The following is a 27,752-nucleotide window of genomic DNA, read 5'->3' on the forward strand; positions in this document are numbered from 1 at the left end:
AGCTTCAAGAAGGGCATCCTAGCTTTAAGAAGAAGGACAAGAAGGGCATCCTAGCTTTAAGAAGGGCATCCTAGCTTCAAGAAGGGCATCCTAGCTTTAAGAAGAAGGACAAGAAGGGCATCCTAGCTTTAATAAGAAGCAAAAGGCGGAGAAGAATGATCTGTTGCATCTCTGTACAGTACCGTATCAACCGTGACTTTCAGAGAGCTGTATTGTCATTCTGAAATAGTGTTGCTGATGCACTAACCAGTATGACCATTTTAATGTTGTACCTAATCAAGGTGATAATTTATAACTCATTTATATACAAGTAGCTACATCTACAACAATGCATTCTTTTTCTAGATGAGTTTTCTGGGAACTTGCATAAAATGTATTTGTATTTAAAATCTCCTTTTGGCAGACCTTTCTATGCAACGTAGACTAACCCTAAACCTGCATACACGGATATAATAGATTTTCGGGTTCTGTCTAGTATTCAAACATCTTCACCATGATATTTTCAGCCATGTTTCTATAATCTTTCTCTGTTTTTCCCTCCAGGATTTGAGGCCGTGATGTAGATAGCTGTTCCCGGAGTTGTGAGGTCCTTTCACTGTCCTGTCCTGCACACCGGGGAGCAGACAAAAAAGATGGATGGCATCAAGATGACCTGAATGAAATTGCTGTGTTTTCCCTTTCATTTGTAATTTAAAATCGTATTAAAGATGAATAACGGAAGTACATTTTTTGTCCTTGTATTTTTGTGAATATAGTTTTTACAGCAATGCATAATGAGACACTAATACATTTTGGTCTGTAACAATTTTTATTTTGGTATAAATAAATCCGTACATTAGTCTACATAGTCATGTACAGAAACATGGTATTTACAGAGGTCTGTGTGTGCTGATCCGTGAGCATATCAATGGTTTGAACTTTCATTGATAAGATAAAATAATCCTTTATTAGTCCCGCAGCGGGGAAATTTGCAGGATTACAGCAGCATAGGGTAAAGTGCACACAAGACATAGTAAAAGAAAAACAAGATAAGAATAAAATGCAATAAAAAAACAACTGTTATAAATAAGCAATAAAAAACAGTAAAATCCACAATAATTGAAATATATGTACAGACAGAATAACTATTATAACTATAATTGCACGTTGAATTTGTATTGCACAGGTTTTTAGTGTCATGTGGTCTACTGGGAGCAGAGTTGGTTGTGTAGTCTGACAGCAGCAGGAATGAAGGACCTGCGGTACAAGGTTAGGCATTAGGGTGTTGTGTGTACTGTACAGCATTAAAAATCGGAATCCAAAATTATTAGAAATTCATGCATTGCCCAGTGGACTGGAAAACGTGTACACAATAGCAAATAACAACTGGCAGGCACTTTATTTGTTTAACTGCAGTTCAGATTAGTTGAAGTTCTAATTTAGGGCCTTCTTAATAACTCTACCATGTCATTGTTTGTATTCTGTATGCAGGCAAATTATAGAACAAGAGGCTTGACAGGAATTGAAGTCATTCAACAAACTGAATCCCCCATTAATGACCTAAATGAAACTACAATCAAACCAGGAAAAGAGATTTTGTTGGTATGAATACTTGTAATGATATTAGGAAAGCTGTTGATCCATTTTTATATATGCGCTGATCTGTTTTCTGCTCTCCCTTTCCAGAGGTCAAGAGGTCAAGATTAGTAGCAGAGTCAGGATCTTAAATCTTGCTCAGGGGCACTTAGGAAGGGTTAACAATTACAACTGGATCATAAATCACAAGTTCCCCCTGCTGCTCCATTTGCAACAAATTCAATTTTATGTTGAAATAGAAAAATGAAATGACTCGTCTGCACCAAATGTTATCTGCTCTAAAACATCCATTTTAAGTGATGGGAGTTCAGTGTGAACACATCCACAGGTGGTGAGTCAGGCTCCATGTGCCGTACCAACAGATGGTTTCCCAGCCGTCCCTAGCTGTCTTTCTTTTCCCTCGTCATCTTGATCATTGTCTCCGGCGATCGGTAGAGGAAGATGAGTTTCTCAAAGAGCGTCTCCTCCAGCTCCATCTCTCCCGTCTCCCGGACCACAAAAATGTCCGTGCAGAGCTTCAGGACCCGGTCCACACACGGGAGCTCCTCAAACATGATGGACCTGGAGATCCCATTGAAGAACTCCCTGACAAACTTTCCGATGACCAGCACCACCGACATGTACAGGCCAACGATGCTGTGGTGAAGAAGAGAGGAGCAGAGAGAGGGGACATAAGTCTCTATGAGAGGGATACCACTGTGAGCAGCTGGAGAGTTTTGCTGTCATAATGGTGGCGAGATGTCTTGTTACGTACCCGTGACCAGCCAGAAAGCCCAGGCTGGAGGGGCTGACTTTGTCACTGACCACCACTATCTCGATGTTTTGACACTGGTTGGAAAAGGCGAGAACAGGGGAGCACTCCTCCACCACCCACCACTGGTCTGCCCCTTTCTCCGACCCTTCGTTGATCTGTTGGAGTCTGACTGACATGGGCCTGAAGAAAGCCAGCGCCTGGAGGTCTGGCCGGTCCGAATTCTCTGAGAAAGACGTGCCGGGGTTAAAACGAACTACATGTTTTAAACAAGAGAGCGATGGATCACCAGCTGATCCTTATCCAAGATGGATCCCTTTGAATAGTATATGTACAATGCAGCTACAATTCATGGAAGAAAAATCGGTAGTATGGTCAACAAACAATGAACTGTTACTAACCTACTTTCATCCTGGTTGCCATTTTGGACTCTGGTCCTTTGGGACCCCTGAGGAACTTTGGTAGCAGGGAATTAATGATCCTACAGGAGAGAAGGAGGGGAAGAAAATATTTAGCAATGTATATGTGACTGTCTGGGTTGTAAAATGAGAAATAGTTGATGACGTAAAATATTTCAGCTCCTATAGTGTCATGCTTACTAAAGTATATTTGGAGTTAACTTAATTATAGCCATTACTAGCACGTTTAATTCTCCAGCATTAACATCTCACAACCCCGGAAAAGACAAGCAGCAATAGCACAACAACAAGTAAAAACCAGCTGGTTGTGTGTGTTAACTGTGACTCACACAGGTTGGCTGCCGTTGCCTTTGAGCATGTGGACTATCCCTTCCCTCAAGGCCTTGTCCTCAAACTTCACAGTGTGTTGTCCCACCGTCTCTGCATGCATTGATATGGATGGATCCCTGAGAAGGGAAAGTGAGGAGCGTTAAGTGGCACATGTACCAAAGCTTGTTCAATGCTATGGGCATCTTTGCAAAATCCAACCAAATGGTTTTAATATGTATGTGAACAGTTTAACTAAGAGATCTGCATATAGAATTGAACATTTTGTAGTAAACTTAAACTTGATACATTTCTGAATCTACAAGAAATGAATATGACATTATATAAATGGACCGATGCATATGTTCAATGTACAACTGTTCACATCCAAGTTTAAGGACTTCTAACAACATTGTTTTTTCTTTATTTGATATGTAAAACAATGAAGGGCTCATAAACTGACATATATACATAAGTAGCACAATAAGAAGCAAAAGCCCTTGTAAAACAATAGTAATAAAATGTATTTAAGAAAATATACATTTCAGTTCCTCTGTATACTTCCTTGTACACATTGTTCTCATGAAAACAACAACGACATTGCATTATGAAACAACAACAAACACACACAGATCACAATAAAAGCAGACACACACACACACACACACACACACACACACACACACACACACACACACACACACACACTGACCTGAGCAGCGTCCAGCGTAAGGTCATGTATATGTGAGAGGAGTTGCTGAGCTCCTGTATCATTGCCGCTCGACTAGCAGGGCTGATGCTCCACAGCAGACTGGCATCACTCTTGATCTTAGCGGCAATAATGTCGTCCGCCACATAGTTCATTATGAACTGCATAGCGGACTGGTAGAGAGAGAGAGAGAGAGAGAAGGAAATAAGATTAAAATGGTTGTTTCTGAAATGAATCCTCATCTCTTTATTTATGTCTTTTATATTACCCTGTGATTCTTTTTCTCAATGCCTTTCATGTCTTATATAAAGCATTTCTAATTGCCTTGTTATTTACAGGTGCCTCACAAATAGACTTCCCGGCCTTTGCATTTAACCATTTGTCCACCAGGAGACCCCAAAACAATGACTTCTGCATGTATCAACATACTGCAAACCCTTTTCATTACATACACATTAAGTAACTGCATTAATATACAGTATTTAACATCAACAGTTAAGCTACCCTACAATTAAGAGAAGCAAATTTAATTACATTTCTCACAAAATTATTCAAACCTATAAATAGACAAAAAAAGAACACCCATACAAGTTTACATCTACATGAACATACAGCTACAAACAGGTGCTCCCCCTCATGGCGACAGGCAGTTATTATGATTAAGACAATTTTTGCTTTTACAAATACAGTAGAAACACTATCAAATTTGAATAATTCATTGTCCCATTTCTGGTGGTCTCAGTTTGGTGTTTTCAGTGAAATCTTACTGGATGGGTGGCGTAGACTTTAGTGAGTCTGTTGAAACCAGCTTCTGTGTACGGAACCAAGTTCTGCTCCTGAGCAGTCATGGTGAACAGAGGCTGCGGAAACACAATCATACACAGTCAACATGGACGAGGACTAGGGCCTGAACAGCACAGTCAGAAGGGAAAGTGAAAACGTTAGCACTGTTATGAACCACGTTGGTACTGCAGGGGGTGGTTGTTGTCTTTGGCTCTCGGGATAACAATGACTGCTCCTTTGGTCCGGACTGAAATATCTTAACAACTATCCACGTAGCCCTAACTATCTCCTGCCACCAGCTATCTGGAAAACACTGCAACAACAGATTGAGGGGAATGGCAGGGGTCGTCACACTATGCAATTTGTTGCAGACATTCATGGTCCCCAGAGGATGCACCCTACTGACCCTCTGGTGATCTGACTTATCCTGTAGCGTCATCATTAGGTCGACACTTTTGGTTTCAAGTGAAATGTTTCAAAAGTTGTTGTTTTTTTAAAGGAAAGTGTTTGTTGTGTTAAATGATGGCGATTGTGTAATACTGATGACCTTTATCAACGATACACCACACCTGCATGTTTTTCTGTAGCATTTCAAGTGACATACGTATTACCCCTCGATGAGAGATAGCTTTACTGTTTTAGAAAACAAGCATGCAAACACAAAAAGTTGAACGTGAGCAAACAGTTGAACTTGTTTCCATCCTGACCTCATATCCTGCGATGCTGAGCTGGATGGAGACTTCCACCGGCTGATTGGTCACACCGGCAGCTGACTGGACCAGCGACATGAAGAGGAGCGGGAACCAGATGATGCTGATGAGAGCGAAGATGATGAATCCTCCCATCCCATATTTCACCACCTTCTTCTTCTTCTGCCCTGGAGGGTGGGGGTATTTCTGGAAGAATTACAATTATATTAATTATTATTTTAGAAGCGCTCAGGTATTTTTACTTAATAAACTACTCAATGATTTACTGGTCAACAGAATACTTCAATTTAAAGTAAATAAATATTTATATATTAGCAATTATTTTTAATTCATTCATTATCTACCAGTAAAGGAAGGGAGAACATGGATGCCAGTCAAAAAACTGTTATCACATTCTAAAGCAGATTATGATGTACTTAATGCTCCAAACAATAAATATAACTTTGAGTGCTGTAGTAATAGTACAGCGAGCAGTATGTGTACTACACGCTCTCAATTACTTTCTCGGACTCCTTCCAGCACTTGAGGATAAATATGTTGGCATAAATGTCTTCAACACAAATCCAACTGGAGAGAGACAGAGTGGTGTCGGTCCAAACCCAGTCCATCACGGCCCTCAACTCTGTCAGGAAGGGAACCAAACGAAACCTGGAAGAGGAGACGAGAGGAGAATTCATAAAGGAATTTATATCGTTTATTTTGTAAAATGCACCATAAAAAAATATTTTAAAAAATGAAATGCCACACAGAAACAAATCACAAACACTCCCAACACTTCAACACAAGTGTTTAAAATGTATAAAACGTGTCTGATTCAGTGACGTTACCATAACTTCATGCTGTGTAAGGAGATATTTGTATTTATTAAAGCTAGTAACTCTTCTCTTACCCTTGGAAGAGGAAGAGGTTCAGGTAGTTGTAGTTCTTGGTGAGGAAGTTTCCCAGGATGCGGTTTGGGTAGCCACATTTGATCTGATAGGCAGACAAGCCGAAGTAGATACACTTCACAAAGTACCAGAGCTGAGCTACAGGGTTTCTGTTGAACCTCCTATGGAGCAAAAAAGACAATATTAATGAAAATATCTAAGATACATTGTTTACTTTTTTTTAGTGTGCATCTGTATTTTTTCTTTTCCCCTCCATTTTTTCAAATTCTACAAATGAAGTCTTGAACAACTGGAATTAGGGATGGAAGTTATATGAGATAAGTGTGGGTTAGTTCTTTCAATTTCATATTTTTTACAACAGTCTAGATTAATTGTTCAATTCACTATCCTGAAATTGATTAGATGATCAAGAAGAAATGAATAGGACGAAGACAAGCATAGTCAATGTGCACATAAATAATGTTTCATGAAAAAACAGTTTTATGTTATCGACCCTTTCTTTGATGTAACTTTTGGAAATTATATTCTATCTTTATTTCTGTCACACAGGCTTTTTAGCCGGTGAAGTAAGAGAGTTACAGCTGAATTAACAAATGAGGAGAATGAAAAACTCAGTTGATGACCTCTCTGTGACCCCGGGGAGGATGAAGAACATCCAGAAGTGTATGCCGAACACCAGCACCACCTGAAAAACACACTTTCCCAGCAGGGACTTCTTCAGGTAGAGGGCCCTGTCCACTATCATGGTGCCGAACTGCATGAGCAGCATGACCAGGAAGGCTTCTGGAACCTGGTCCTCCGAGAGCGACTCTGTGATGTCTGCTACTGCAGAGTATTTCTACACACAGACAAAGATCAGCATGATTGTGTCGTACTGTACATAATATGCATTAAAAGTGTGTATGGTGTTTGTTTGGTGACAGGCAGGTCCGACTCTTACCCCAAAAGCCCAGTATCCATAGATAGTGACGATGAAGTTGACTACATCGATGAGAAACATGAGGGCATAGACGTCACACACAGGACTGTAATCTGGGTGGATGATGTCATAGAAGAACTGCCTTATGGGTAAGTAAATGTGAAGGGCCCTGTAGAAAAAAACAGAATATACAACGTCAAAACACCATATAAACATACTCTATATTTTAGAAAAGAATCAGTAGAGTAAGGTTTAAATGTCATGAGGTTTGTCTGCAACAACGCACACTTCTATGATGGCAGCTCTGGCCTGTAGCATCTTCTCTTTGAACTGCTGTCTGATTCTCTGCTTCCTGGTCAGCGGTGTCTTGTTTCTTTGCCGTTTCTTGTTCTTGCTGTGCTGCTTCTTGGGCTTCCCCTCTCCAGTTAAAAAAATGAAATGTGAAATGGAGAAATTTTAGTCATATATGGGGAAAGATGTCAACTACCTGTGACAAAAAAAGGAGCATGAGACGACAGAAAATAAAGGAGGAGTGGATATTTCACAAAAGATTCATCCAAACTATTGGGTCAGATTTGGTTCAAAATATCTTTTAAGCTTTTCTGAATATTCACCATCAGATTCTGCTGCGTCGCCTCTCTTTCGTCTACAGAATATGGAGGTGGTGGAGGCCTGGATAGGGAGGAACTTCAGCCGGTGTGGATTTTTGTCTTTACTGCTGATCTTGTCGCCTCCCATCATCTTCTTCTTGTCAACTTTCTTCTTCATCTTCTTGAAGAAATCAGGCATCTCAACCTCTTTGTTGTCCCACAGCCCGTGGCACTACACAGTCATGGACAACAAACAACATTTTAACAAGCAAAACTAGCTGCGTGGCAGCAATGCAGGTGGTCCCTCACAAGACATAAAGCCGCAGATGGACATATTTTAATCAGCGGGGTAACTTTTCATGGTTACCTTGAGAATAGAGCGGTGGAAAAACAGAGCAAGCAGCTGGATGAGGTCAAAGAGGACGTAGCCGTCTTTCTTCTCCACCCCGATGATGTTGGGCAGCGCGAAGGGCCGGTCAGCGTTGATGCCTCGGTAGGTAGATGTGGTCCAGGGGAAGAAACCAAACTGGGAAAAGTACTTGACCACAACAGTCAGCTAAGAGAAACAGAGAAGAGAGGTCTGGATCATGCACCAGCTGAAACAATAAAATGATCACCAAATTTGTTTAACATCAGATAATATTTTCTCCATGAACTAAATGATGTTCTTTTTTGTCCTTGGTGTTCACATATGGAACTAGTAAACTAATGAAATGCAAATTCAGAGAAAAAATAGATACATTTTTATTCCATGCATTCGTCTTCCTTGTTAAAACCTGGTGCCAACAGAAGCAGAGATGAGGAGTGAGCTATAGAAGTCTGGCTCCTTCTAACCATACGCGACCATGATGCAGCAGCTCAGCAACGCCTCTCGTATATACGGGAACTTACTCTGGATTCTGCTCGAGTCTGTGTTTGTGTCTGCTTGTAGTCTAACACACTACAGATTTTTATTTTGTATTTTCAAGATTGTAGTCTCAACCTAACCAATGCTGACTCAAGTGAAATCAATTTGGGCAATTTATCAGACTTCATTCAGCTCTCTCTGGAGCAACAAAGGGCATTACAACACACTTATGGGATGGTACTCCCAAAGACCAGTAAACAGACTTTGATGTGGAGAATCAGTGGGGTAGCCATACTGATTATCTATGGACCATCCAACACTATTATAAAGTTGACTCGCCTGACTTGCACATGCTACTTGATTTTAAGTGGTCATAAAGCCAAATAAAGTCGCTCCAGAATAACATAAGCACAGAAACAATATTAGCTGCCAAATAAAACTGGGAAATATGCAGAATTGCTAACATCCTCGCTATGTAATACAAGCAGAGCAATATTTCTTAGATAAATGACCCACTGTTTAATTTGGATTTTTTTTTTTTGACATTTTGAGTATTCCTCCAATGTGGAATGAATGTATCTATCAAACATTAAACTGATTGCAGCCCTGGTGTCTATTTGTTCTAAAATACCGATAATTACTGCAATGAAACCTCTAAAATATAAAGATTATTTCAAACTGCCCACTCGATGTTGTAATAGTATATATATATATATATATATATATATATATATGTAATAGCCTACCTCTGTGTAGATTATGGCAGTCATCCAGAAGCGTTTGGTCGGCCGGGGCACGGACAGCATGGCCCAGAGGAAGATGAGAATGGGCAGGATGAGGGAGAGCAGCGAAGCCGTGACGATGTGGTTCAGGATGATGACAAAGTAGCACAGCATCTCTGACTTGGACACCATGGTGTTATAGAGGGAAATCAGCAGCTTCAGTGGCCTCGGCAACGTCACAAAAAACTTATCGGACTCTGTGATCTCGTCATTTTCAAAGATACTACAGAAAAGAATGGAGGGAAGGGAGGAAAAGACATAAATTATTATAATACAGTCACACAGCAGCTTGACTCTCTTTTGCTAAACATAAAAAAAATGTTTTCAACTAATACGTTTCTGTGCGTACTGACTTGTTAAGCAGCAGCTCACTGGCAGTGAGGTTCCTCGTCTCCTGACTCAGGGGTCTGGGAGATTCTATGAGGTCCAGGCTTTCCTCTCCATCACTATCCCTGAAGCCCAACAAGGTGCATTCTGGGTATTCAGCGCATTCGCCTTCTTCTCCCTGCTGCGCTTCATCATTCAGGTCTTCTCTTTCCACCTCACACTCCTCCCCTCGTTGTTCCTCTTCCTCTGTCTCTTCTTGTTCTTGCTTCGTCTCACCCTCCATGTTCTCCTCATCCTCCTCCTCCTGTTCGTGATCCTGCTGTTGGGGGACGCCATCTTCACCGCTTTTGAGACAAGGATAGAGACAGGGACATTTCCATTTCAAGAATCTAGCTAAATTTGAAAGCTTTGAGGGAAGTCTACATTTACCATGGACAAATAATGCATCAAATTTTCTCTCCACCACCCTATAGCAAATCTTTGTGTTAACATTTTGACAAAAAGATAGAACTTTACTTGAAGATTTGTCTCTCACCTTGGTGAAAGTTCAACAGTCTCAAAGGAGCTCAGGTCGATGTTGGCTGTTTTCAGGAGCCTTCGTCTGAGCTTGTCAGCCGCAGGCAACACAGCGGGAGGCTCGTCCAGCTCTTCCAGGGTCGGCTGCCGGGAGCCGAGCATCGTCTCATCTGTCATACAGCTAAAGGTGAGGAGGTGAGAGTATGTGAGTAAACAAGGTCAGACTGAGGGGGTATATATATCTATATCTATATAGATATAGATATATCTATATATATATATACATTTTATACATTAATAAAGCTATTCATGTATTTCATTTGTCGGCAGGTCAAAGTTGACACATGCACACGTGTGATGAATGACAGCAGAAGCAGGAAAGCGAATGAAAGCATGAGAGATGTAAATAAGTGACGGACTCAGTGTCCGGTAACCTGCCTGGAAAAGCTGCTGCCCCAGGACACTTTGGAGGCTTGGTTCTTTAGCCTGGCATAGGTATGGTGTGAGGAGGGGCCTTCAGGTGGGGAGGGAGGAGGCAAGCAGTCGTCTAGGTCGTCTTGAGATGAAAGTGTGTTCTGACGGGATATCCAGTTTTCATAAAACTGCTTCACGCTCTCCTGGTTCACCTCTTTACCCTGTAGAGCGAAGGAAGCGAGAGGGTGTAGCTGACCCAAAACTGTACTGTTTGTCCATTAAGGGTCCCAAAAAGCCATGTGAGTTAGTGAGCATGCATCATTAATGTTACACCTGTGCTTTTCCTGCTTTGACAAGTCAAAATGTCTGTCGTGAAAGATGTTTGTTCTCAGCATTGCTCTTAGCAGAGGTTTGATCAGTCAGAACTGATCCACCACAATAAAAATCAGCTTCAAAATAATTACATTCAATCAATATTTACTTATGTTTTCAATTTACAATCATCAGCTTTCCATCCTTTCCTCTCACCTTCTTCTGCTGTTGGCTGAGTAAAGCGCGTTCAAAGCACAGCACCTTTGAAATGTCCAGGGTCTCTTTACAGAAGGAGTTCAGACCCCCTGTAAGGTCGTCAAGCAGGGACTTAACGAAGACCAAGCTGAACTTCAAGGTGTTAATGATGCGCTGCAGTATGTTTTCTGTAAGGAGAGGTAGTACATATGTGAGCATGAATGAGTTGGTATATTAAAGGTCTCCCTGCTCTTGTACGAATATTCATATTACGCAAGAACACGATTTAGTAAGTTAGTACTCCTTTTACTCAGAAGTTAACTTGCAGTAGAACGGGGGAAGAATCCAGAGGTTTGGTGTGAGTGTAATGAAGTGACTCATGTGAAATTTACCTTTTTCCTCCTCTCCCTCCTCCTCCTCCACAGTGCTTTCATCCAGTTCATCCTCACTAGAGTCCATTCTATCAAGGCCTGGAAGAAAGAAGATTTACTGTTGTATAAGTTTGGCAGTTGGTCCGTCAGTCCGACAGCAGCAGGATGTCTTCACTGCTGGCCAGACGGCTGTCAAATCCATGGTCTATTCCTAAGGATTCTGGTGACCTCCTGACCTTTCCTCTAGCTCCATGATCAGGACGGAATATAACTTTAAAGGTTTGGTGATCCCGAAGGTACCAAACAAATAAAATCTGGCCTGACCTGATCTTTGCTTGGGTGCCATAACGTCCTCCATTACATGAGAAATATTAAAATCCGATGGACAGATTGGAGCCAAGTTTTAAATAATGCCCATTTCCATTTTGGGCACTGACGGCAGGAGAAACCTTTGAAAACAAGATGCTATATCTTGTAATCCACTGTGTTTATATTTACCGAGCATATTCATGTACGCATAAGGCAAACTTTGGATTTGGATGGCCCTCTATCAAACCTAGGACCTTCCACTCTCAGGATTGTGTCTAAATCATTTCTTATCATTTCTAATTGCATGAAACAAGCTGTGGTCGGTTGTAGCCGGTCTGAACATTTGAAATCAAAGACTTATTGCAGAGGTCGACTGGAAGCTGTTTCATAAACACCACATGACGCTCTCTCACCCTGCTGTCTCTGCAGCTCTCTATTTGCTCTTTTCTTTTCCTCTTTCTTCATCTTTATCTTCTCCTTCTTTATGTCCTTCAGAGCCGACTTAGAGCTGGTGACCCACGCGTCGTGGGCCAACTGGGATATCAAAGACACAGATACACCTGTCAACTGATGATGTCACAACATAGCAAAACCTCTCTCTGTGCTTCAGGGTATTCTCTGGCTCTCACCTGGAAAGCAGATTTCTTCTTTGGTGGCGGTTCCACTTCCTTCTTCTCTGTAACTTCCTCCTCTTCGTCTTCACTGTCACTTTCAAACAGGTGGTAGCCACAGTTGTTTTCCACTGCATAAAAAAGAACAGTATCAAAACTGTATCACTATGGGCATACTGTTGAGCTCTTGAGCAAGGCATCTGATCCAAAGCTGCCCCAATACAGAAGCTCAGTGGCTGAATCTAATGTTTTGTTTCATAACCTGAGGAGATATGTTAGGAAATACAGACAGTTCTTATTCCCTCTGAGAGCACTGAGCAGTGTTTATGTTGCTGCTCACCTCCAGGCTTAGACACCCAAGGCTTCCACCATTTTCCGGCATCTCTCTTTGCCTTCTCATCATCACCTGGAAAACACAAAGCAGTTGGTTTGGTCGTCACAGATATTTTATGATTTTCTCCCTTTAACTGAAAAAGACTTCCATAAAGTAAACACTTCCCTACAAGTATAGCTCTCAGTGAAAAGTGCATTTTAAAACACCCCATGTTGACACAAAATAATCTTTCACCGTAAAAATAAACTTCAATAATGTGTCTAAATTTGGCCTTAAATGTATGTAGAAGATTGGAGCTTTATTAATAGATAGAATTTGCTTATTAAATCTATTCTGTCACAAATGAGAAACTTATTAGAAATGCGGTATTCATGGTCTATTTATTTATCTGACTTTTATTTACAGACTTTGTACCTATTTTTTCATTGGCGGTGCATATACAATCTTGAATGCCTGCTCATGCTTTGCTGGTTTATTAAAAGTAGAAACAGAAAATAGATTCACTTACGCAGTGCCTCATGCTCCTGATCAGCAGGAAGAGCTGGTTTGTCTGCCGCTGCAGGCCCTGCCTTCTGTTTAGATTTGATCTTCTCCATCCTAGAGGAGGAGAGTGGAAAGGCAAGTTAGTTTATTCATTTATTCACAGTCAGAACAGTTAAATGTTACACTGTAAATGTTCTTTGTACTGACTCTACACTGTTAAATGTGTCTTACTGTTTCTTCAGTGTCTCCACAGATTTCTTCTCCATCTCCAGTCTTGCTGCTACCTGCTTCTTCACTCTGGCCTCAAACAGCTCAGCGCCCCTTGGAGGCAGAGCGAGGTAGAGAAACAGAGCATGACTTTAAGTGTTGTGGTCACCATCTGTTCATTTCATCACTGCTGCATGTGGTTTTAGCTGTGACCAGCAGCTTACTTTGTCTGTCAGTCGGTTGGTCCACAAAGGTTTCCCCACACTTTGGCGGCCACAGTTTACGCCCTGGGAGGCTGACATTTGGCATGGAGGTCAAGTGTGTGAGTGTGAGGGTGTGTGTTTGTGGAAACACACACCCTAATAGGAGGTGTGGCAGTGAGAGTGCATTACTATTTAACGGATTCATGTTACCATGGCCAAACTGAGGAATCGTTTGTCGTAGATTATTGTGGGAGGAATAACTGGCCTCAGCAGATTCCCTTCCTCACTTTCCCATGGAGCTCATGTATTTGTGAGGTTGTGCGTGTGTGAGTGTGAATGCTAATGCTAATGCTCCAATGCATAATTTCCAACTAATTGCAAGCATAACTTTGAGTCTTTTTGTGTTTTTACAGCAGATCAGCTGAACATGTCAAAATCTGTAGCAATTAAACATTTATGTCAAAACAAAAAAAAAAATTATATCAAACTTTTATACCCCCTTGCAATTTGTAACCCCCTCCCCCTAACTGTAACGTTCACTTGCTGCTGTTTTAAAGCACCTAAACAACAGGTTAGTGTGGAGTACAGACCTGGAGGCCAATATCTTAGAAGACTTGAGGTCAGACACCACATACAGGAAGTAGTAGCTGAGGAAGACCCTCCTCTGTGCCAGGAGGACAGTGAAACAGATCGCATCCCAGACGATGCCGGCCTCACCCTCCGGCAGTTCGCACTCATCGTCAGGAGCAGCTGACAAAATTTAAGAAATAGTTATACTCTGTTTGAATAATCTGACAGAACTATTAAGGGATAATAAAAAAGTGCTCAATAAAGTCTAAGTTCCCTGATTTCTGCATCTTCTACAGACAATAACTCTGATTTTAGTCTTACATGAATCCTATCACCAAGTTTACTCCTAATAATAATATCATCCAAATTAGATAACACCTGTATTCTGTACAAACAATAATACATCGTTTATCATCATCTGTTGCAGACACTTACGGACGTCGTAGCCTTTGATGGTGCAAAACATGCTGAAGGCCTGAATTAACCAGCAGCCGTTCTTCAACAGGCTGTCCAGGTAGGCACAAGAACCCAGCTGATCAAAACATACACAAGAAAGGTACAAAGAGGCGTTCATTTACAGCATAGAGACTGCTCAAAAGGCTAAGGGATGAACTGATGTGTGCTTGCACTGGTTTCCTGCGTGGACACTCACAGACAGCAGGTTCTTCATGGCGATCACAAAGCAGGTGTAACCGATGAGCCAGTCCCACAGTCGCAGGATGTATCTGACCGGCTGCATCAACACGCTGCCTCCAAACAACATGAAGTAGAAACAGGCCACCAGGTAGCCGAGGCAGAAGATGTTGATCCGTGTGGTGCCGGTGATGAAGATGAGGCACAGCACCAGCCAGAAGAAGTAGCTGAACACAAACACCTTCACCATATCAAGGTAGCACCTGAGGACCAGACAGAGAGGGACGCTGTGAAAAACATTTTTTAAAAATGCTGCCAGAACGGATTAAAACAGACAGAGTCATTTCTCGCATGACTGTAAAGTATCAGTACCAGAGACGTTTTTGTTTCTACTTGTTCTCTAAAAGAGTACTATAAAAAAACTAAAATATTGCCTAAAATCACAGAATTTTACTGAAGGGAATAGTTAGATATTTTGGATAAAAGCTTTGCAAAGAAGATCGACACCAGGCTCACGTCTGTTTCCTAAATATGATTCTAGCGCCTCTTTTGAAGCTCTGTCCAAAGTAAAAAAATGAACTATGCCTTTTGAGGCTAGCTGTTTCCCTTTGTTCCCAGTCTTTATGCTAAGCTCAGTGGCTGTAGCTTCATATTCAGCATACAGATTTTAGAGTGGATTCTTCTCATTGAACTCTCAGCAAGAATGGGAATAAGGGTAGTTCCAAAAATGTAAAAGAAGAAGATGTTAAAAGATGTTTCTATGTTGTTATAATGTTACTGGCTAAGGATCCATCTCATGCTTACTTTTGTTATTAATGAATCTATTGCTTTTTCTTGGATAATTGATTAGTTGATAGGTCAATAACTCTGATTGTTGTTCATTCATTATTACAGTAAACAATATCGCAAAATACCTCATCCCATTTATCAAGGAGACCTGGAGTATGTGGTGATCGACATCTATGTCCAACTCAAAAACAACTTCATCAGCCAATGAAACAACACAGCTTCTTTGCTTCGTCTGTGAAACTGATGAAGACTCGTAGTAGAAAGTGAAAAGAAGCCCATAAACTAAATGGGAGATGTCCATGACTGCTTAGGCAGCACTTTCGGTTTAAAAAGTTTGAAAAAACACACATAAAATGATGATCTAACTCCACCCATTAATACTCGTAAAGCGTTTTTTATCTCAGGTCTATACATTTAGACTTTGAGGGTGACTCAGATTGAGTGAGTGGAGAAAATAAATTGAACATCAATAAAATGATGATACAATTTTGGTTGTATAGAAAGACATTAAAGATTTAAATCGACATTCAGACAAAGACAAGTCTGATGTATAATGGAAAGGCTCTACTACTAGTTAAAAATACTTGAAAAGAAAAGATTCTGTTCCTGACCTGCAGTGAAGGAAGTTATCTACAGGTATGAACTGGTTGAAGGTACAAGGATCCAGACTGCGGCTGATCTCAACGTTGTCTCCAGCTATCAGTCGCACAGCTGCTCGGTTCTCCTCCTCAAACACCTGCCACTGCAGAGACGAGCAGAGCAACAGGAGGTGGTCGTCTGCAGAGAGCAAGAGAGAGAAGAGGGGGTTTAAAATCTGAAATAGAGGGGAGGAATAGGTTCAAAGTCAGCAGAGAAGAGAGGAGAGTAAAGATATAAAAGATAAACTCACAGAATATGAATGAAGAATTGGGTCTCATGGCGAAGTCGGGCATGTAAAACCACTTAATAACATTAGAGGTCAAAGGTCGAACTGCAGATCTCCAGGGGTAATCTGATGAGAAAAAAATTGACATTCAAGGGGATTTATTTGCAGACAGTGACATTTTAGAGTTGACGCATAATTGATAGGTCGAGTGACAGAAAATGAATCAGCAAATATTTTAATGGTTGATTTACTGTTTCAGTCATTTTTCCAAGTAAAAACACCAAACCTCTCAAATGTGAGAGTTTGACGCTTTTCTTTGTCATTTACGAGAGTTAACTGAATATTGGTGGGATTGGATAAAAGAAGCAATCTGAAGATCTAAACTTGGACCCCAATTAATGGACATCTTTCACTTTTGTTCTTTGATAGACCAAACAAATAATGACTGAATAAAAAAAAACATCATCAGATTAATCTTTAACAAAATATAATCACTATTTGCTGTCATTCTATTGGTCAATAGGCAGAAAATGATTTGCAAACTGTTAACTGTTTAAAATCAATTAATCACATAATTCATTTAAAATATAATAAACAGTCTCTAGTTCCTGCTTCTTAAATGTGATGATTTGCTGCTTTTCATTTTCTGCTGTCATTGTTAACTTTCTATAATATTCTTTTTTTTGGACGTTTGGTTGGACAAAAAAGGCAATTTGAGGACATCACGTTGAAATTTGATAATATTTTCCTATTAATAGTTTACTCAAAAACACGATTGACGGATTAATCAATGACATATTTAATGCTATGTGCTATTTGCTGGGATGTTTTACATACATACTTGTTTATCAATCAGTGTAGATGACACTATAGCCTTTGATTTTCTGTTGAGCTTAAACTTGTCTTTATCACTGTTCATGCTTCCATGTTCCTCATCTGTTTTTGCAAAGCAAACTGGTGAAGCTTTTAATAGAAATTCATCATTTTCTGCATGCCACACACCTGGTGATAAACAAATGTTAAAGATTTAAGGAACTGGATATGAATTACATATTATTATACCAACAATTTATTTCACGGAATCACAGAATTATTAAAAAGTCCATACCAACACAGAGAGCAGGAGGGATGCCAACGCAGAGCAGGTACTGCAGCACCATGAGCCCTGCAGTAAAGCAGCAGTATTTAGGCCACACCTCCCCAATGGCCTTCCTGCGTCGCCGTGACACAACAGCCAATAAGGCGCAGGAATGGAGCAGGGCATAGAAATCCATCCTCTGACCAATCACGTTGACTGCCACGATTAAACTGATCTAAGAAGAAGTATGTGTGAGTGTTAAGAAGTCAATAAAAGATACGTTAAACGGTTCAGATACACAGACACACACTTCTGGGCCTTCAAAGTACCTCCAGTCCAAATTTGTAGAAGCAGAAGTTGATGAAGTACTTGATGCAGGGCAGGACTCCGTGATCCAGGTGCTGCCTCATGATGCCATGGAATATGATGCTGAAGGGTGGGGACTTTAGGTTGTTATGGAGACGGAAGTAGAGCTGGTGCCGATGGACGGTTGCCTCAAACAACAGCAGCCCGAGCACCATCAGATGGTTCTACAACACAGAACACATAAAAGATGAATCCAAAGGTAGAACTGTTCCAAAAAACCTCACAAAAAAACAACCAATATGTCTCTGGAGTTCAGTTGTATGTCTTTCTATCTCTTAGGTCTTTATTGTTTGTCCTGTTCTGCATCTTGGAAAGGAGTACATTTTCCTTGGTTACAAAAGGCTATTAAAAGGCTTTGTAGCTTTACGTACAGTAAACACATAGTCCAGTGCGTTAGAACTTAAATCTGGTTGAGTGTATTTGATATTATATAATGGAATGCAAAACAGCAAAACAGCTTTGTGTGATGATTGTGATTTAAAAGAAATGTCAAAGGTGTGTCACCGTACCCTGAGACAGGGGAGGATCCTGCCCTCACATTTACGCAGCGCTCCACACCAGTAGACGGGGTCTACGGGCTCGATGTAGAGAATAGACCTCCTGAGCAGCTCCACCATGTTCCCACTCAGCTCCGCTCCATCGTCCAGGCCCGAGCTGTTGGACGGCACCAGACCCTGACATACAAAAAACTTTAGAGCCCACTGACAGGGAATCCAGCTGTGCCGCTTTCAATCTGCCAACAAAAGCATTAGATTTGTTTTAGGTAACTGTCTCCAACAGACACAGTGACGGCTACTCACAGCGGTGCAATTGGAGGAGTAATCAAGGGGTTTGATGACTTTGAGCTGGTAAAACATCTTGCACACCACCATGACGCAGGCCCACACAGCAGAGATGCTGGACGCCGTAGGCCGTAACCGTGGGAACGGAAGAGCAAACACCCACAGAACCAGGAAGAGCATGTTCATCAGAGAAACCTGTGAAAAAGTTATTGAAGGCTAAAAGTCTTGCTTTTTATTGGTTGACTTTACCCCTACTTCTGGCATGAAGGTAAGGTGTAGATGGTGACTAAGGATCCCTTTTTTATAACTACCAACCCAGCACTGAGAAAATCAATATCAGGGGATTGTATTCACGCACATACCTACACATTTTCACACACACACACACACACACACACACGTGCACAGATCAAACATCCCACCTCTTGCAGTGACACCCAGATGATGCCGGTGGACACGATTTTGAGGCTGTGGAGCTCCAGCAGTCTCCAGCTCTGCTCCTGGAGCCTGTAGAGTCCCGACAGAGCCTGAATGAGCAGCAGGCTCGAGCGGTCCACAATCACAATCCACTTGTCCTCATGACTGCTGGCGACATTTTCTGGGAGGAAAAGAAGTGTAGGGAACACATCAGGTATAAGTTGAACATCATCTCTCATACGGCTCGGACAGCGGTTAATGGCCAGACAATCTTGTGTGATGCACTTTGGTACCTGTGTAACTGAAGAGGTAAACATAACAGTGTATGGAATACATTTGTGGAAGAGAGCCCACCGTTTAATTTGTCCCACTCCTAATTGACCTCACAAATTGAGGCTGAAGAGCCATTTTTGTTCTTGAGCTATAGTTACCCTCCTCAGCTGTCTCCTCCTGTTCTCCAGCTCCTTTCTCTGAGGAGGTTTGTAGTCCAATGCTGTCCAGAGTCTCCTGACTTTTCCCATTTCCAATTTGCTCCTTCACAAGTCTGGAGGACAACCAGAAATATCTTAAATATAATACTAAATATAAACTAACTACCTAAATAAACTAATAATACTAAAAGATTGGAAAACCATACGCAGAGAAGTATCCAAACATGTTTGTCACAGGGATTATTCTTTTTCACCCCAAAACACACAAAGTATGTATATTAATTCTATACCAAATAAATCTAATACAGTATGTTCTGTAGCAACAAACGCTGATCAGTTAAACCAATAAGAATTAAGAGTCAAACAACAGCCTTACCTTTTCTGAAACTTTTCAATGTTTTCTTTAATGCTGGGAATGAAATCGAAGAGAGTCGTGTGAGCACTACATTGAGTACTACTGATATTCCTGTTACTGTGATGAACACGGAATAAAGTCAATAACTCAATGTCGAAATATTCTAACCTAAGCAGGACTTGTTGTTCTACCTATAAGATCTGCAAGCAATACATTCAAACTAAAGGTGTCCAGCTCACTGATTAAACACTGATCATATCTAGATACTGTCATCTGAAAAGTGAGCACAACTAAACATTTATGGAGGAATAAATGCAGCTCTTACCCCTCAGAAATCACATTGACTGAACTCTTGAGCTCTTCTTCTCTGGGTAGAGAGAAAGATTGAAAAGATAAATGAACAAACAGAGACATGCAATATGTTTAGCATTCAACCAGAACTTATATTGTTTTAACATCCATGAAAGAATGGCACTTCCATTCATCAATGGTTTACATAAAGCTTAATAATGATAATATCTTTACTTGTTCTAACCCTGTTTTGACTGTAATATAAGATTAGTAAAACCGCTTTCATTTACAAAGACATAACAATCTGATGAACTAATTTAGAGTAGTCTTTCGTGGTGGTTTTGTGTTTTTTCTCGAGTCCCTTTTAATAGAAGTGAACTAATTCATACTTGCTTGATATATTTAGCGACACTGTGACTTGACAGTATTGTTATTTGAGTAGAATATTCTTTCCTTGTCTGCGTATATACTTGCTGTCTCACCTGGAAGCCTGTCTAACAGGTACGTTGTCGAGGTCAGTGAGAGTCAGAAAGTCTGAGTTGAAGTAGTGCAGCTGGAGGATACAAGCCAATAGAAACACAGCAGGAAGCAGGATACGTGCAAACAGCTCCACTGTCTCGTACCGTTCCAAACCCAGGTCACGAAGACTGAAAAGTCAGACAGGTGTAATGCTGTGATCACTAACGAGAAGGGCCAAGTCGGCTGTCTGACAAAATATTTCATGAATTTTCTTGCTTCATTACCAAGAAATGGGACTCACCCTTCCTCCGACATGCCCATGATCTGTATGAACAGCCCAGACACACTTCTGAACTGGTACATGTAGATGGCTATTAGCACCACCATGGAGTAACCGACCACCACCGCCCAGAAGGTCTTCAGGACCCGACGCCACACGTTGTAACGGATCTGAGGGGAGAGAAAACAGACCAGTTTAAATCTCTGAAGATACAGATCCTAACCTAACTCATGAGTTTGACCTCCAGTAATGAGACACGGCACTGTAAAACAGTTAGTCCTTCCAAACAAGTTACATCTAAACACCAGTAAACACTGTTGCATTTATTCCTCTCATCCCACACGCCAGTTTGTAAAACAGCACAGTGTTGCTGATGTTGTCTGAGCAGACAAGTGGTGTTGTCTTGTCTTACGTCACCTCAGCAGCCATTAGGCCTTCCTGTATAAGTGCCGACTGTGTTTCTAAAATGTCAGCAGAAACATTAGATGGGGGAGAAAAAACCAACATAAAAATGATTGTGTATGTGTTTATGAGTCATAATCAATACTTTTAGTTGTAAAAAAAGTATTGATGAGTGGCTTATGGTTTGTTTGTGTGTGCGTTGTCAGTTTATATGAGAGCCGAGCGTTTTTATGCACAAACAACAGCTGACTGATGATAATTTAGGAGTCAACACATTACAGTGTAAGAGGAACCTGAAAGCATAGAGGCTTTGTGTGTTGTGCAACGTCTCAACTATAATAGCAGATTTCCTCTCCACTTATTGAGCCCTGCAATCTCAATATCAAATTCCCGCCCATCATCTACTCAGAGAATAAATGTACACATAATAGACAATTTTCACACCGAGGAGTACAATACATTTAATGATTGTACGAGATGCAGCGATTTCTGTAAGTTACATCTTCAATGGAGAAGCTGGACAACTAAACCCATTTTCACAGACTGGCTTTTATGTGATGTCGTCGCTTTAATGCTTTATATTTATTATTGGTTTTACTAAATTATTTTACTATATTATTTTACTATATTATTTTACTAAATTATTTTACTATATTATTTTACTAAATTATTTTACTATATTATTTTACTAAATTATTTTACTAAATTATTTTATATTTATTTTACTATATTATTTTACTAAATTATTTTACTAAATTATTTTACTTATTATTTTACTATATTATTTTACATGTATTTTATTTATTTTATTTGTAAATTAATTTGTATCGTATCGATTGGTTTTACCGTTTTTAAACATTGTGCTGTTTTATGTGGGTTTGGGCCTCATTGTTGAGCTTTCTGTTGTTTTATTGCCTTGCTTTTCTGCTTTGATTGTCAAAGCACTTTGTAAACTCTGTTTTTAAAGGTGCTATAAAAATAAAGTTATTCTTTATATTATTATTATAAAGTCACTTTCCTGCATTTCAAAAGACAGACAGACTGAATGCTGGGTGTCTGTTATCAGTCAGATCACGAGCATCACTGACCTGATAGAGGACAACACAGAAGAGGAAGAGGACAATGTACAGGATCTTGTAGACGACCACCTAAGCAGGTGAAACAAAGTCAAAATTAGGAAACTTTAGATAAAATCAAGTATAATTGGCAGCTTACAATTTGCTCCACATGCAGGAAATAATATGCAGATTTAGTTTCTCAAGTACAGTACCTGAAGAAGTATTGTGATAAATGACCTACTCCACTAATCTAGGGTTATGGAGCGTAGTTCTTTCTTAGTAGGTCTTTGACAGGGCAAATGCAAATGTATGAAGCAGAATTGGGGACAGAATGCATTACAGGAACTTTAAATTAACACTGAGAGAACATGGTCAACACAGCAGAGGATAAAATGGAGACAAAAACAGGGAACTATCAAGACAAATCACGACACATGTGCCCTGAAGCTCTCAGCAGAATCACTCTGACATGCAGCTTATAATGCCATTCCTATTACAGTGACATTCACATTCATTCTCTGCGCCCAGAGGTGTAGTGTTTGGCAAAGTTTGATTCGACACAAGTCCTGAACGGGACTTCGCCCATTCTTAGTTTGTCAATAGATACCTTTCCAGAGAAGCTGACCACAAAGAACATGGAGCAGCAGAAGAGGATCCAGTATTTCACCAGCGTCCCTTTCACTCCTGAGATCACCATCGCTGCCAAAGGTGATGGCGGACTTCCTTCCGCTGATATAGAGGAAACCAAGAAAAGAAGGACGAGAAGGGCATGAACATACAGGAAAGAATTGATGGAGAGAAGGAGAATAGGATGAGAAAAGAGAAGAGAGACATTTCTAACTTTTCATCCAACTGAAGTTGGTCACATAGCCTTGCTACATAGTCAGGATGTTACACAGGTCTTATGTCATGATTACTCCACACAAAATGTGATTACCTAACACAGAAGCTGTAATCTTTGTAAAGGCAATTTGAAAATAAATTACGTGGCAGGACTTTGACTTCATTCAGAGATTCCTCTTTTAAGCTCTGCTCCTCCTGTCTCTCCTTTAGCTGCTGACGAAACATCAACCAGAAGCTGAAGCTGTAGAAGACCTGCACACGCACACAAAACATGCAGTTAACACACAGTTTTAAATCTGCTTTAGAAAAGATGCTTTAGTTCATATTATTATTCATGTAACAATTATACAACTATCTGGATTGGAAAAAAAAGGTTGCACAAAATAACATCAGTGTCAGTGCACAATTAACAGACTCTGATCTGTGGATGCAGTTGAAAAAAATGTTGTTTGATTAAGATTAAGGTTTAAACTGAATTAATTGATCGGAAAGTGTCTAGTCGGCAGCCCTGCTAAGAGCTGGTCTTATCTGCATCAAGACCCTGAAACCCTATTTTTTCTTCTTACGATAAGAGATGGGATCCACATGAACACATTACTGAAGACCGTCCTGGTTTACGCCGTGTGGGATATTTCTCTTTCTGTTTTCTCTGTGGTCTTGTCACTGGGCCAACATGAGCGGTATTTCCATGCAGCCATCTCAATTTACCAATATGAAAATCTAAATCTGAACCTGATGAGAGTAACTGCAATGTGTGGTTGTGTTGCCAGGACGATGTTATTCAAACCTGATCCAAACACTCACAGTCTGGATGATGAAGATGAGCCATGTTAAACGATCAGTAATTTATGAGTAAGACATGTGCAATGACAAAAAGTAAAAGTACTCAATATGCAGAATGGCCCATTTCAGAATAATAACTGCATTAAAGTGATTGATTGATGTAAGCTTCACTAAAGTTGCAGCTGAAGTAAAAAGCTAATGTGACCCTGTGTTGTAAAATGAATGTCAGGTCGGTGGCTTGGACTACAGTGATGATTGACAACATGTAGGGGAGAGGAGCTTTGAAGCTGCACAAAGTTCAGTTCATGCACTACTTATCTAACGCAGTGACGTTCCACCACTGAGTGTCATGTTTCTAAGATGACCCCATGACGTCTTTAAATCAAATGATTTCCTGTCCTTTTGGCCCCTCTCCGCCTCACCTTGGCTCCCAGGTGGACACAGGGTGCAGGGTGATAGCTGCTCAGGTCGAAGTCCATGATGACAGCCGGGGGCAGGCCGGGGTACAGCTCGGCCCGGCTCAGACGCAGCCCGCTGAGGAAGCCCAGCACCAGCAGCACGGTGCCGTAGACGGCCAGGAACGGGGCCGACAGCATCGCGTAACGGCGTCGGTCTCGCATCATCCAGATGATACAGGACCACACCAGCAGGGCAAAGGTCAGCCAGTTGTTGTAGGTGATGCTCCACACCTGACACACACACGTGTGTTGTTATTGTGAGGCTGCTGCAGCCAAACACATGTGACTGTCATACTGTCACATGTGACAAACACATGTGACTGTGACAGTATGACAGTATGACAGTCACATGTGACAGTATGTCCCCTTGCACTGCTGTAACATTTATGAATTTATCTTATTTAATATTATGTTATCTACGGTACTGAGCAGACCTACGCTACACATACAGCAGATCAAATGATCCTTTTTAGATATTTGTTTTCTCCAGTTGACCTCCATGATGGCACTAGTCGGGGCTGCTAAAAGACTCACAACACAGAGTCAGATTATTGTCAGTGGAGTTTACCATCATGATGATCAGGGCGCTGACATAGCTGTGTTTTTGCACCAGCAGTCCAAAGATTACCAGGCCGCTCGGGCCTGAGGGGGGAGGTGAGGTCTCTGTTGCAGACGTCAGGTTCTCTTCACCGTTTTCTCCCAATTCTCCCTCGCCTTCTGTCTCTAGCACAAGGGAGGGAAAAAGGATGAAATGAAAGATATTTAGTAAACAAACCAAACAGACTAACGTATGCATCGCACAGTCGATCTATTCAAATTTGGAAAACAGTTGAGGTCACGTATTTAGAGATAAGCTAAGTTTGAAAATTACCATGTGATGGTGAGTGTTTGACTTCATACTGTGGTGGAGGGTAACAGTTTGTATACCCTGCCCCTCCTAACAGAGAGCTGAGATCACTTCCATGGACATCTTGCCAGGAACTCCCAGACATTAAAACCATGGGCTGAGGAAAGAGAGCGTACCAAATTTTAATTATAGACTTTAATCTCTAAAACAATATTCATCAAAAAATGACTTACCTCTTCAGGTAAATAGGTTTCATCATCCGTGCTGCTCAAAAGCTAAAAATATCAAGAGAATCTTAGTTATGAAATATTATATGAATATATTGCCAATATTGAAATGCTGACTTGAAAACCACAATGTATATATTTCTCCACAGTAACTAACAATGAGCCCAACAGAAGCATTCTGATGACATCATTCATTAATAATATTCCTGTGATCAAACAATAATATTAAGGAGAAACATATAATTGTTTGCAGGTTACCTCCAGCTTGTCTCCTGAGATGTAGATGACCCTGGAGAAGCTTGGAGGAGTCTCTGGACTTTCTACTGGACTCTCACACTCCTCTTCAGCAACAGTTTCCTGAGTAACACAACTGCTGTTAAAAGCCTGTGACGTAAGTTAATATAATCTTCATACTGTGAGAAGTTTACGTGCCTGCTTGTTTAGCACTGGAAGTAAATCTAGTACAATGTCCAGTTGTGCCAGAGGCAGTGGCAGAAGAAGTCATATTTTATTTAGTAATATATAGTTATATATTTTTTCTTTAAATATGGGGGTTCTGCTGACTTTAAACAAATGTATTTAGATACCCCCTAGATACTGAAGGGAAACAATTGGATGCTGGATCACCCAGCAGTGTACGTTGGAGCAGAGGTTGCAGTACAGTAGCAGTATGGCTCCAGTAGGAGTTGTAGATACAGTAGTGCTACTAGTAGCAGTAAGTAAGCACAAGTTGCAGCAGTAACTGCAAGAGACTGATATCATAGTAGCAGTAGTACAGTAGTGGCTAGATGATTGATGCATGATTCTGTATAAATATCCTTTGAAGCACCAACGGCACACATTATCTAAGATCCATTTAATACACTCTCACAAACCTCCTCCATGATGTTGGCCCATTTGTGCAGCAGAGCCACTAGTGTGTAGTAGAGCAGCAGTAGAACCAAAGGGTTGAGGAAGTCAGGCCCGCTGACATGTGGGTGCAAACCAAGGATGTGCGGGTCTGAACTGTTGGTTCTGACCACCCCTGTCATACCAAACAACCTGGGACAGGTAGAGGGGAAGGAGTGCAGGATGGAGATGGAAAAGGAAGAATGAATGGAGAGATTGTGGGGGGGGACAGTTAGAGTGAAGAGAGGAATAAGAATGAATAGGAGCTTGTATATTGTAAAACTTTAAGGTGAGTGCAAAAGAGATAAACCAACCTGAAAAAGTGTAAAGGGTAATTACAATAAAAAATCATTAGACGAAGGTCTAAATCTTTTCTTACTGGGCAAAAACTTTTCTCACCTCCACATGCTACTCTATATATCGCAAATGCAAACATAAATAGGGCAAAGTGATAGATGCAACGTGGATTTAAGTGGTAATAATTCCATATTTGAGGTAACTGAAGATAAATCCAGAACAAATTAAAAAAGGTGCAGAGTCTAAAATGATTAACTCCATGACCTGATTCTTATTAGGATGCACCTTGCATTGACATATTTGTCCTCAGCTATTCACAACAAAACAGGAGCCTGAAACAAACATGAAATTGATAATACCTGTTATTCAATTAAAACACCAGATCAGTCCAGTATATCAGTCTGATCCTACTTTTTAATGACTTCTGTACCTTGCATAGACATCATCTGGTGGCACAAGCTGCTGGGACAGAGGCAGCTGGTACAGGTACAGAGCCAGCAGATGTCCTCCACTGAAGATTGCCATCATCACGCACAGGGAGCTGAAGAGTAGCAGGCTGATAGAGCGGCTGAACACCCACCACCACACCAACCCGAGAAACACCCCGAAATACACTGCTGAGGTGAGGGACGGCAGCGTGATACCTGCTTACACACACAGCCAAGAGAAAAGAAATCTGAATTAGACAAAACTCTTCAACATTTAAAAAACTACAATACACCTGCATGTTCACATGAGCTGCTGTATTGTACCTGCCAGCCCCAGAAGTAAAGTCACCACCACTTTCCCTGCTGTGTTCATGATTGCTGCCAGCAGCAGCTTCAGTCCAGCTGCAAAAACTATCAGCTTCTGGACAAACTGGGGCGGAGCCGACTGAACCCGAACTGTAGTCTCCTCTGAGCTGTCAAAGGACGAGCCCACTGTGTCACTTCCTCCCTCAGACTCTGTTTCAGATGTTTCCACTTCCTGCCAGACCGATGAAACAATCAGGATGATATCAATTTCCTTTCTTAACGAAATATAAAGTTATAAGAGTAGATGTGCGCCCGCGGTTACCTCTGGGTCAGACGGTG

At 40.9% G+C, this 27,752-nt stretch overlaps 2 protein-coding genes across 2 annotated transcripts in view; one reads left to right on the forward strand and one right to left on the reverse strand.

Moving 5' to 3' along the window:
- atp5f1e (ATP synthase F1 subunit epsilon) overlaps nt 1-725 on the forward strand; it is a 2,147-nt gene extending 1,422 nt beyond the window's left edge. Inside the window, exon 3 of the mRNA XM_054609811.1 lies at nt 544-725. Coding sequence (XP_054465786.1) covers nt 544-545 — 2 coding nt within the window. The 3' untranslated portion in view covers nt 546-725. The remainder of the gene's footprint in view (nt 1-543) is intronic.
- Nucleotides 726-1,472: 747 nt separating this feature from the next.
- On the reverse strand, nt 1,473-25,024 carry si:dkey-11f4.7 (piezo-type mechanosensitive ion channel component 2). Its single transcript, XM_054609311.1, has 45 exons — nt 24,989-25,024; nt 24,385-24,651; nt 23,323-23,431; nt 22,944-23,065; nt 22,367-22,426; nt 20,898-21,046; nt 20,620-20,784; nt 20,172-20,213; nt 19,868-19,900; nt 19,492-19,604; nt 19,066-19,241; nt 18,662-18,838; nt 18,371-18,535; nt 17,825-18,025; nt 17,526-17,730; nt 16,442-16,543; nt 16,164-16,329; nt 14,783-15,026; nt 14,566-14,662; nt 14,151-14,310; nt 13,382-13,471; nt 13,176-13,264; nt 12,674-12,739; nt 12,352-12,464; nt 12,136-12,256; nt 11,435-11,512; nt 11,064-11,230; nt 10,560-10,756; nt 10,141-10,302; nt 9,632-9,949; nt 9,243-9,501; nt 8,017-8,205; nt 7,674-7,881; nt 7,346-7,478; nt 7,081-7,228; nt 6,764-6,978; nt 6,143-6,301; nt 5,754-5,901; nt 5,251-5,439; nt 4,528-4,620; nt 3,764-3,933; nt 3,075-3,191; nt 2,728-2,807; nt 2,330-2,552; nt 1,473-2,211 (listed from the first exon to the last, which is right to left on the reverse strand). The coding sequence occupies exons 1-45, from the start codon at nt 24,992-24,994 to the stop codon at nt 1,956-1,958; spliced, it is 6,747 nt and encodes a 2,248-aa protein (XP_054465286.1). The 5' UTR covers nt 24,995-25,024; the 3' UTR covers nt 1,473-1,955.
- Between the last annotated feature and the right edge of the window lie 2,728 nt (nt 25,025-27,752).

The sequence above is a fragment of the Anoplopoma fimbria genome, chromosome 12 (assembly GCF_027596085.1).
Source record: "Anoplopoma fimbria isolate UVic2021 breed Golden Eagle Sablefish chromosome 12, Afim_UVic_2022, whole genome shotgun sequence".
In the NCBI taxonomy this organism is placed as follows: domain Eukaryota; kingdom Metazoa; phylum Chordata; class Actinopteri; order Perciformes; family Anoplopomatidae; genus Anoplopoma; species Anoplopoma fimbria.

What these genes read in the sequence shown, in the direction of transcription:
- si:dkey-11f4.7 (XM_054609311.1), bottom strand. An exon ending in GGAGGAGACAGCTGAGGAGG is followed by an intron (nt 19,242 to 19,491) that starts GTAACTATAGCT and finishes TTTTCCTCCCAG; the next exon opens with AAAATGTCGCCAGCAGTCAT. An exon ending in ACTGTTGAACTTTCACCAAG is followed by an intron (nt 9,950 to 10,140) that starts GTGAGAGACAAA and finishes TTGTCTCAAAAG; the next exon opens with CGGTGAAGATGGCGTCCCCC.